This window comes from Centruroides sculpturatus, unplaced genomic scaffold, assembly GCF_000671375.1.
Source record: "Centruroides sculpturatus isolate CEXI.00-Female unplaced genomic scaffold, Cexi_2.0 scaffold465, whole genome shotgun sequence".
Taxonomy (NCBI): domain Eukaryota; kingdom Metazoa; phylum Arthropoda; class Arachnida; order Scorpiones; family Buthidae; genus Centruroides; species Centruroides sculpturatus.
The window spans coordinates 274,898-287,172 of NW_019384663.1; the positions used below are offsets into that span (position 1 = coordinate 274,898).

The 12,275-nt window shown below is 31.8% G+C and overlaps 2 protein-coding genes across 2 annotated transcripts in view; both read left to right on the forward strand.

The window, feature by feature from the left end:
- The window catches only part of LOC111626599 (zinc finger protein 423-like), a 50,154-nt gene extending 38,090 nt beyond the window's left edge, over positions 1-12,064 (forward strand). Inside the window, exon 2 of the mRNA XM_023370034.1 lies at positions 6,963-12,064. Within this exon, the coding sequence (XP_023225802.1) occupies positions 7,057-11,190 (4,134 nt within the window). The 5' untranslated portion in view covers positions 6,963-7,056 and the 3' untranslated portion in view covers positions 11,191-12,064. The remainder of the gene's footprint in view (positions 1-6,962) is intronic.
- Positions 4,063-5,053, forward strand: LOC111626598 (zinc finger protein 14-like). The gene has a single exon (XM_023370033.1). It carries the CDS (start codon positions 4,094-4,096, stop codon positions 5,051-5,053), a length of 960 nt encoding a protein of 319 aa, XP_023225801.1. The 5' UTR covers positions 4,063-4,093.
- Positions 12,065-12,275: the final 211 nt, after the last annotated feature.

A 12,275-nucleotide genomic window follows, 5' to 3' on the forward strand; every position in this document is an offset into this window, starting at 1 on the left:
TGAACTTCCAATGCAAACTGGAAGTCATGTTATTTCAATTCAAAACTTTTCTCTGAAAGTAGTTAATTTGACTCTATTGTTAAAGGATGATGTACAGGGGCAAGACATTACTAATAATTTGAGGTGAAGAGCATATATTTTAATACAAATCAGTTACTGTGATTGATTTCAAAAAGTCTGAAATATTGATGTAGGCTCTGTTGCAGATTACTGATGAGAGATCAGCGAGAATTCCAATCCAAGATGCATTTAATATGAGAATTAATCATGTGAGTAATTCTTGAACTTGGGTGAGCATTGGATTCAAAGGACATAACATTTCAGTTTATTCATCCAAAAAATACCCTTTTTAAACTGGTTATAAAAGTGATTATATATTTTAAATTAAATTAATTAAAAATATGATTAAAAGTTGCAGCCTGGCATTGTGACGATGTCACAATAAATAATTGCTTATTTAGTAGTATTTTTCCATGTTAATAGTTTAAATTCTTGTTTATTATAGGTTTAATTACTTAAATTAATCATGTTTAATGTAGTTTAAAATAAGCACATTATTTCATTTGATTATTATTGACTGAAATATTAGACTTTATATATTCTAACAAAACATTAATACATAATATAATATAATAAAATTTAGTTTAATAATTTATATGCATGGAACAGCTTTTTATACAAACAGAAAAGAATTGTATAATTCTAATATAAATAACATTTGTAATAAGTGAGTAGTTGATTTTCTTTAAATCTTGTCATCTATATCTGTATCTCTGTATCTGTTCTATAATATATATATATATACAGTAGATATCTCTATTAAGAAGTTCCTGCATTAAAAGTTTTTCCTATGTAAGAAGTTTAATTTAAAAAGTCCCAATTTTCTCCATAACAGATGTTCAAATTTTTTGCATATAAAACTTCCCATTTAAGTAAAATGAAATCCTTGTCCATGACTGAAAAATGGATTTGTTTTTAAGTTTTTCAACTAAATCCTATCAAAACTTTTACACATTTAACTGTACATGGAAAAAAGAATGCACAAAATTTTATGTTTCATAACTCATAACACACATGACTTGGAACTACTTTGAACATGAATTATACAAATTTTTTACAATTTTTTCCATGATTATCAGGTAACTTTGCTTGCAGCAAGCAGAAAATGTTGACAAGCAGTATCAATAACTGGGTGACACTATTAAGTTTTCATTGAGTTTTAGTATGGTATTTGTAGTTCTGTGGGTTTTGTTTGTGGGAATCAAAACATTTTTTTCTCATGTAACAAAACTGATGAAGCAGGTTACATGAGACAAATGTGTAAATAATTCTGTATAAGCCTAATTCACTGTAATGTAGAAGAATATTGTTAAATAAATATGAATTATTGAAAAAAGCTATATTAGTTTCATTTCTCCTTGAGAAGTTTTTTTTAAATTGGTACTATGAAAAAACTTCTTAACTGAGTTCTACTATATAATGCTAAGGAGATTTATGCTAACTTGAACTTCTTCTATATTTCTCAATGAATTTAAATGAATTAGGTATTAATAGATAGGGATGGGTCTGCAGATGTGCAATAAACTTTTAATTTTCAGATCTATTCAGGAGATATCAGGTTCTAAAGTTCTGAAATTTTCATATCATTTTGTATAGAATGTTGATAAGAAACTTTTTACAACATTGAAATTTTACAATAATTCAGTATTATGTCATCAGGTTAAGATACACTGACCACTACTTGACCCTGCAAGCACTTTGCAGTCAAGCAAGTGCTCACAGGGTCAAGTAGTAGACAATGCATCTTGATTCTTCACATCAACCTCATTTTATCAGAGAGTGCTCTTTCTTTATGATGTACCACTATCAATTTCCAGTAACTTTTGCATTTGCCATGACTGACAATAGGAGCCGAGGTCAATCTCTTTGTATTGTTGTGATTTATTTTCCTTCTCCTGTCTTTGCTCATGGACAACTTTATGTTGCTATAAGTCATTCACAGTCCTTCAATGACTTGAATGGATATTCATAGAGAACCAAAGTTCCAAAAAGGACTTTGGTTCTATTGGATTTATCATCTTTAACATAGTATACAAAGAAATTTTGTAATCTTTGTAATTAGTATTGGGAGCATGAATATATTTCAAATAGATTTTAATTAATATTAGCACATAAAAATAATAATAATATAAGATAAACCTAGATATCCTATAAATGATTAGATGTTATGTGTACAATAAATTTTAATTATTAAAATGAATTATTAATTAAAATTTATCAGTCATATAAAATCTAATCATTTATAGTGCATCTATGTTAATTTTATTTCATGTAGTCCAGATTACAAGTAATTTTTGATAGACATTAAATTCTAAGTTTTAATTTTAAATTAATTTTTTATGTTTAATGCCTTATCCCATGGATACTGCAGATTGTCTGCTAGTTTTTCTAATTTCTATTTTTAAATTTTGTTATGAATTAACATCATGAGATAGTAGTATATATAATCTTAAAGTTTAATACTGTGTTTATATTACTTTTTTATCAATACATTAAACCTCATAAATGAATATATTATAATTTTGAATTAAAATTTAAACATAAGGCATTTATTTATACAACATATTAGTCTATAGTTAATAAATCCAAAATATTTGATTCAATTAAGATAATATGATAGAACATTGGCAAGTAAGAAATTATCAAAGCTTAATCTGAAAGATTATATTTGGATGAATCAAATGAAAGTGGTTTTCTGAATAACATATTTTCTTGTGAAAGTATTCTTTATTTAAAAGTAATCCCTGTAAAATTTAAGAGACTTATCCCACTGCTGTACAAATCTATTAATACTGTCCAAGTAGAAAAACTAATAGCTGGATTAGAATATCCAGAAGTCACCTGATGCAGGATTGAGAATATATAGTGCATAATCAAGAACCTCTCATCCAAATTATTCAATACATTCAAACATCAACTAAGCACTATGGGGTTGTTACTGTCATGTAGTAAGATAATGTTCTCTCTGTCAAGAGACCTGGACATTTGATTTAGATAACTCTCTATAAGCACTGTAGAATGTCATAATAATGTTCTTGTTGACTAGATTTTTTTTTTTTTTAATTGAACTGAAAAAGTATTGGACTTGTGTAGTCAAATAATAATGTCACTTGGATGTTTTGAGACGTTATCTCTGGTTTAATGTGATGTCAAGATTCATCACTTAGGGTGATGTGTCTGATCATCTTTACAAGTATGCCAGACAGACTTTGACAAAATGAAATACACTGAGAAGACCAAAGATGTTTTTTTTATACACATGCTTAGCACAGTCTATTCCAAAACACAGTATGGCTACTGTCAATTGACTNAAAAATATTTTTAAAATTTTAGAAACAAATAATTGTTACTTAGATTTTAATTTTTGCACACTTTAAATTCCTCATTTGAAATCATAATATAATTAGTCTTCATTGTTTCAGAAGAAATGTAATAGCTTATGATTTAACAGAACATGCACAACATTGAAATGCAACATGCAAGAGTATAATGGAAAAATGCCATTAAAACTTCTTTTCCCTATATATATTTTTCATATTTTATTCATATTGTTTTTGCATCATTTCACTGATTTTTCTGTAAATATTTGAAAATTCCCATTTCTCTTCAATCAATTAATTTTTTTCTGTTATTGTCTTTGTAATTTCATTGCTCTATCAAGATGTAATAAAAAGTTTCTTTATAGAACTTTTCAGAAGAGACCATTATATGATAATTTCATATAATAAATTAAATGTTCTGTGGAGATATTTTTAGCTGTATCATAGCGAATAAGTTATATAATCTGTGTCTATGTCTTCTTTCAATTTCTTGTTATGCTTACTGTAGCCATCTTTTTAAGAAAAATTTACTCATAAATTAAATTATTATTCAGCTTTTTAAATATCATTATAAAAAGAATTTTTAAAATTTTCTCTGAATTTTATTTATCATATTTTATGATTTATATGTATTAGTCCATCAGTTCAGCATTTCAGGGTAGATTAGTNTCTGTGATCGTCGTTTTAAAAGTGTTAAGTGGTTAAAAGCCCACATGCTAAATGATCATACAGGAATGATGAAAGATAATCAATTTCCCACCCAAGTGGAAAATACCAATATGGATTCTAATAATGAACTTTGCATGATATGTGGTCAAAACTTTCCTGACAAGATAGCCTTACAAGTTCACCTGATCAAGGATCATCGTACTACAAATGAAGATATAGGAATCACAAATAACTCAGGGATGAATACAACATCAGATTCCTCAACAACAGCAGTCCAAGATCAGGCAAGAACAAATGGTAGTACATCACCAGGAAGTTCTTCTTCTTCTGTCCAAGTAATACAGTCCAGATTACCAATTAAACTGTCAGGTATTGGTGGTAATAGAATTTATCACTGTTCATTCTGTATTTATTCTACTCGATGGCTGTCCAATTTGTACGCACATGAAAAGAGACATACTGGTGTTAATACTGAAGGCGAAAAGAGGTTTGTTTGTCGTATATGTCATCGTGCATATCGTTACAATCACTCTCTTCAACGCCACTTTTTAAATCATAGGGCTGCGGGATTTTCGTTTAAAGATATATCGCACTCTTCATTATCATCATCACATCACCAGAAGCGTGCACAGTCTCTAGGCCAACAATGGGATTCTTCCAGGTCAGCCACAGCAATGGGAAAATCACAAGATGATATGCAACATTCAACAAAAGTTAAAAGATATCGCTGCAGTAAGTGTAATAAAAAATTTCGCACCAGGGAGATGTGTTTGGCTCATATTCACAATGTTCACAGTGGAAGAAGAAGTATAATAAATCAACAAAAACATGTGAAGATCTTCCGATGTCGTTTATGTGGGTTTGCTACGAAAGTTTGGAGTATTTTGAAGTTACATATCAAACAGCATCAAGGGGCCACAGATGTAGCTAAAGATGTCCAACAAGAAAGTGATGCTTCTGCCAGTTCACCTTCAACACCAAATAACAGGAGATATCTCTATTAAGAAGTTCCTGCATTAAAAGTTTTTCCTATGTAAGAAGTTTAATTTAAAAAGTCCCAATTTTCTCCATAACAGATGTTCAAATTTTTTGCATATAAAACTTCCCATTTAAGTAAAATGAAATCCTTGTCCATGACTGAAAAATGGATTTGTTTTTAAGTTTTTCAACTAAATCCTATCAAAACTTTTACACATTTAACTGTACATGGAAAAAAGAATGCACAAAATTTTATGTTTCATAACTCATAACACACATGACTTGGAACTACTTTGAACATGAATTATACAAATTTTTTACAATTTTTTCCATGATTATCAGGTAACTTTGCTTGCAGCAAGCAGAAAATGTTGACAAGCAGTATCAATAACTGGGTGACACTATTAAGTTTTCAGTGAGTTTTAGTATGGTATTTGTAGTTCTGTGGGTTTTGTTTGTGGGAATCAAAACATTTTTTTCTCATGTAACAAAACTGATGAAGCAGGTTACATGAGACAAATGTGTAAATAATTCTGTATAAGCCTAATTCACTGTAATGTAGAAGAATATTGTTAAATAAATATGAATTATTGAAAAAAGCTATATTAGTTTCATTTCTCCTTGAGAAGTTTTTTTTAAATTGGTACTATGAAAAAACTTCTTAACTGAGTTCTACTATATAATGCTAAGGAGATTTATGCTAACTTGAACTTCTTCTATATTTCTCAATGAATTTAAATGAATTAGGTATTAATAGATAGGGATGGGTCTGCAGATGTGCAATAAACTTTTAATTTTCAGATCTATTCAGGAGATATCAGGTTCTAAAGTTCTGAAATTTTCATATCATTTTGTATAGAATGTTGATAAGAAACTTTTTACAACATTGAAATTTTACAATAATTCAGTATTATGTCATCAGGTTAAGATACACTGACCACTACTTGACCCTGCAAGCACTTTGCAGTCAAGCAAGTGCTCACAGGGTCAAGTAGTAGACAATGCATCTTGATTCTTCACATCAACCTCATTTTATCAGAGAGTGCTCTTTCTTTATGATGTACCACTATCAATTTCCAGTAACTTTTGCATTTGCCATGACTGACAATAGGAGCCGAGGTCAATCTCTTTGTATTGTTGTGATTTATTTTCCTTCTCCTGTCTTTGCTCATGGACAACTTTATGTTGCTATAAGTCATTCACAGTCCTTCAATGACTTGAATGGATATTCATAGAGAACCAAAGTTCCAAAAAGGACTTTGGTTCTATTGGATTTATCATCTTTAACATAGTATACAAAGAAATTTTGTAATCTTTGTAATTAGTATTGGGAGCATGAATATATTTCAAATAGATTTTAATTAATATTAGCACATAAAAATAATAATAATATAAGATAAACCTAGATATCCTATAAATGATTAGATGTTATGNGGCCGCGATTTCTGATAAGTTATTTTTCTGCGAAAACTTCGTTGAACTTTGGAGACATCATTAATATAAATAATTTTTATGGCCATTGAATAAGAAATGTTTCTTTCACAAGAAATGTATAAAATTAGTGCTGTATTAGACTTATGGGATCTAATTTACATACTGTACAGACAATAGTAAACTCAACTTACTTGCCTAAACTCTCCGTAGCGTGGCGCTGGACAGCGGAAAGTAGTTCGGCTGCCCGATGACGTTTTACCGAATTATAGGAGTTTTTTTACCATGTTTGTACGGATACCGTCACAATTTTTTCGCCATCATATAGGAACCTGAACTATAGGAACCCATGTTATAGGGGGTTGACTGTAATTTTTTTATTCTTTTCTAATTTATATTATTTCCTTCATAAGTCTTTTCTATGTTACATTCATTAACTAAATTTTTTAAAATTTTTATGATTACTATCAGATAAAACAATAATTTTATTCTAATTTCTTACAGGCTGCATGATATTGGTTTCCTTGTACAAGAGAAAAATGGCTGGAACAGCCATTAAACTTTCAAGAGTGTAATTCAGGGAATTAATCAGCTTCCTATGGCACAGCTGACTTGCCAAATAATTGGACTGAATGAAAGACCTGTTAGCAGAAGAATGAGTTTTGAAAGCAATGATACCATTTCTCTTATACATCATGATAGTTTGGAACATCAAGAATCACCGCACATGGAAAATCACGGTTGTTCAGGTGATGAAGATGGAAACAGTAGTGAAAATCATAGTAGAAGCACCCCGCTTTTTGATGCAGGGTGTGTGGAACCACGTGCAAAGAAACGGCGAAAACAAAGCAATCCAGTTCGATATCAGACTACTTCAATTATGCCAATGTTAGATAGTGAAGAAGGAGAAGATGTAATAGGAGAAAAGGAAAGTATGCTTGACTTGGAAACAAGAGAGGATAAAACAATCAGAGACCAAGAGGATATTTATCAGTGCCCACATTGTAGTGTTACATTTGAAATTGAGAATCTTCTTCAATTTCATATAGAAGAAGAACATGTGCAAAAACTATTGGACAAGCAGCTTCAGCAACAGCAGTCATACAACAAATCTACCTCAGGTCATGGCAGGGAAGGAAACAGTAATGAAATAGCCAAAACTTTTGCCTCATCAAAACTTAGTGATACTGTAGCACAATCTTATTTAGGAAAACAAACAACAAATAGTCCATTGGATACTTTATCTCAGGAAAATAGGGACACTAAAAATCAAACAATGCCATTTCCAACTATGCCACCATTAATTCCATTCAGTCAAAGCAATGAAAATAAATCAGGTAATCTTTCTGTTCCACTCTCAATGTTTCCTGGTCCAATACCACCATTTCTCTTTCCAGTCATTCCTCAAGGTCAAAACTCCTCTCTATCAAATGGTGGTTCTCATCAAAATCAAGGTGTTAGGATTTTTAATCTAGAAGCTTATTGTGAATTATGCAACAAAGAATTCTGTAATAAATACTTTTTAAAGACCCACAAAGCAAATAAACATGGCATTTATTCAGTTGAATCAATTGTAAGCACTCCATTTTCAGGAACATATACTCCTACAGTGTCAGGAAATACATTTTCTGTTCCTCAAACAATGCAAACTTCCCCTTCAGAAAGTTCTTCAACTACAAAACAACAAGGTTTAATTAATGTAGAATCATACTGTGAAATATGTCAAAAAGAGTTTTGTAATAAGTATTTCCTTAAAAAACATAAACAAAAAAGTCATGGTCTCATTGATAACACCCAGAGTGCTTCCCCAAGTCATACTCCAGCTACTAGTGAATCTAAAATAAATTCTCCTATTTCTATAGCAAATTCACCACCTTCAACAAGTATGAATGAACAAACAATAGGATCTATCCAAGAAGAACCTCAGGACTTATCAAAAATTGAATTTCCATCTCTTTATAATTCCCAGTCACAACAAAACATTCCTGTAACAAATGGAATTGTGTCAACTGCCTCTTCCATGATTAATCATCCCATATCTATTAGCACATCAGCTCAAGAAGGACTATGTATTTCACATACTTTTACAGGAAGTCCTGTTTTTACACCAGATAAATTGCGTGAAATGGGAGTTATCAATGCAGATGCATTTTGTGAGATCTGTTGTAAAGAGTTTTGCAATAAGTACTTCTTGCGAACTCACAAAATCAATAAGCATGGATTAAGTGCAACTGAAACATCCACGTCTCCACTTCATAGTCAGAGTCATATGTCTACCTCATGTCTGATGCAGTCTTCACAGTTCTATAGCTCTTTTGATAAAAATGATGAAAACTCATGTCCTAAATCTGTAGATGAAACTCAGAAAGACATGCAGTTTTCACAAAGAAGTCAATATGATTCAGATGTAACAACAGATCTGTCATGTGAGATTTGTAACAGACCCTTCTCCAGTCTCTACCTCTTAAAAATGCACAAGTTTTACACTCATAACATCCCATATATAAAGGAAGAAGAAAGGTCCAAGCCAACTTCTCCAGCACAAAACAATGCAAATATAGAAGGGAAAGAGAGCGGTGAAGTGACTGCTAAATCTCAAATGTATGAAAGTATTGGCTGTAATTTAACAGATACAGCTAGCCAAGATCTGCAGAAGCTTCAGACAATGATTACAGAACTGAATGCTGTCACAGGATCCGAAAGTACAAAATTATTATGTAGCTTGTGCCATTTAGAATTTGAAAATAAATATTTCTTAAGAGCACATATGATGAATGAGCATGGAGTACTTCCTAATGAAGATGGTCAGGCAGGAAACAACATGGAAATTGCTTCCAGCATTCAGCGATCTTTGGAAGGCGTTCTTGACTTACAAAAGACTACAACCTCAGCTCCAGTTATTGATTCAGAAGCTTATTGTGAAATTTGTCAAAAAGAGTTTTGCAGCAAGTATTTTTTGAAAACTCATAAGCAGAACATTCACGGAATATTACCAGAAGCCAGTCCAACACCAAAGAAACAATCAGGTCCAGAAACAGCAGTTGAACTTTCAAATCCAGTCAAATTATGTGCAACCAACAATTTACCTCCTGCAACTCCAGAAAAACCACGCAATGTTACAGGTCGTAATTATTGTAACATCTGTAATAAGGAACTTTGTAATAAATATTTCATGAAAACACATATGTTAAAAATGCATGGAATAAACTTAGACAGTCAACCAAATGAAGCAGCCCGCAGCAGCACTATTGGAGGAGTTACTTGTGATATTTGTCAAAAGGAACTTTGTAGCAAATATTTCTTGAAAGTACACAAGCAAAATACTCACGGCATATATGAAGAACCATCTCCAGTAAAAGATTCGCCCAGTTTTGTTGCATTTAATAATGATAAGGAATTTTCCAGTTCTGGTGATCTTAATGATCCCACTAATCGCTACTTCAGCAATTATTCAGAAGTTTGTCCACTCTGTGATCGTCGTTTTAAAAGTGTTAAGTGGTTAAAAGCCCACATGCTAAATGATCATACAGGAATGATGAAAGATAATCAATTTCCCACCCAAGTGGAAAATACCAATATGGATTCTAATAATGAACTTTGCATGATATGTGGTCAAAACTTTCCTGACAAGATAGCCTTACAAGTTCACCTGATCAAGGATCATCGTACTACAAATGAAGATATAGGAATCACAAATAACTCAGGGATGAATACAACATCAGATTCCTCAACAACAGCAGTCCAAGATCAGGCAAGAACAAATGGTAGTACATCACCAGGAAGTTCTTCTTCTTCTGTCCAAGTAATACAGTCCAGATTACCAATTAAACTGTCAGGTATTGGTGGTAATAGAATTTATCACTGTTCATTCTGTATTTATTCTACTCGATGGCTGTCCAATTTGTACGCACATGAAAAGAGACATACTGGTGTTAATACTGAAGGCGAAAAGAGGTTTGTTTGTCGTATATGTCATCGTGCATATCGTTACAATCACTCTCTTCAACGCCACTTTTTAAATCATAGGGCTGCGGGATTTTCGTTTAAAGATATATCGCACTCTTCATTATCATCATCACATCACCAGAAGCGTGCACAGTCTCTAGGCCAACAATGGGATTCTTCCAGGTCAGCCACAGCAATGGGAAAATCACAAGATGATATGCAACATTCAACAAAAGTTAAAAGATATCGCTGCAGTAAGTGTAATAAAAAATTTCGCACCAGGGAGATGTGTTTGGCTCATATTCACAATGTTCACAGTGGAAGAAGAAGTATAATAAATCAACAAAAACATGTGAAGATCTTCCGATGTCGTTTATGTGGGTTTGCTACAAAAGTTTGGAGTATTTTGAAGTTACATATCAAACAGCATCAAGGGGCCACAGATGTAGCTAAAGATGTCCAACAAGAAAGTGATGCTTCTGCCAGTTCACCTTCAACACCAAATAACATGCAAGTTGTTCCAAAACTCTTCCCATCTCCAGGAAGACTTGGGTGTCCATCCAATTTTCCTTCTTCCACCAATAGTTCTCAATTTCCTATGACATTTGCCATGCCACAGAATCCACCTGCTGCCGGTTCCTTTATCATGCAGCCTTTCCTACTTGCCCAGCCAGAATCTGATGGAGTGGCCAAAAATGGCACATTCGTACCCTCACTGGTATATCTACCTGTATGCCAGAAGGTGCTCCATCCTGTGACTCTACCTTTTACATTGACACCAGCATGAGCATCTATTATTGCCTCTCTACCTCAGTGATGCCTAACTTTGTCAAGATGACATTGTATACAAAGTATAGGTTTGGTGGAAATCATTACATCAAAAGTAATCAAAACGTATAGAAGCCTGCTGTCGTTTTTATTTCATTGTTGTTCTTAACTTTTCTTAGAGATTTTAAAAGATTTAATGGTAAATGATGAAATCAAAATGCACTTGTGATTAGAAGTTTCATTAAGCTTTATCCATTAGAGATGACAATAATCTGATGTATCAAGTCATATCACAAGTGGAACATTATTTTACATGAGGAAGAAAGTGGAAGATTTGTTTGATACTTTTATGCTCCTTGATATTATTGAAATTTAGATATCAAATGCAGAATCCGGAATTATCGTCCATTTTACATAAAATATTTAATAGAAGAAAAGCAAAAGTTAGATATCAGAAGCTGTTAATTACAGATAAATTCTGAATAAGGCACCAGAGGAATTGTAGGTGATTGTGTGTGTGTTTGTGTGTATGTGTTCCCCCCATTATATCTGCTAAGTAACAGGTGAGCAGTTTTTGCAAGTTTACATCGTGAGCCATGACTTCCACTAACTGTCCTCATTCAACTCAGGGTCTTTTTATAACAAAATACATAAAATAGTAATATAACCGATGAGGAGGAAGGAAGATCCTGCTAATGAGGCTAGGAAGAGGATCGTCCTTAATTCTTACTTTTTGTTTGTTTTTATTATTATTAATTTTTTGTTACCACAAAAAAATGTGGTAGCTGAAGAAGTTGATGCAATATGGACAGAAAGAAGAAAACAGTAATTATCATTATTATATGCTGTTGGCATGATAATTTGTAAAACAATCCTCTCTCTTTAAAAAGAACTTGTTTTAAAGAGGAATTCTAAATCATGAATTTCTGAAATTCTAAGATTTTTTATGATTATAAGATTGTTTATATATATACATATATATATATATTTAAATTCAAAATTTTTTTTACACTTATAATAATTTTATGAGAAAAATCAAAAGATTTTTCAGTTTTATCCTTAAAAAAATTAAATCAAAATAAGAAAAAACTTTTTGGATAATTC

What these genes read in the sequence shown, in the direction of transcription:
- LOC111626598 (XM_023370033.1), top strand. Translation starts at nt 4,094, where the DNA reads ATGCTAAATGATCATACAGGAATGATGAAAGATAATCAATTTCCCACC.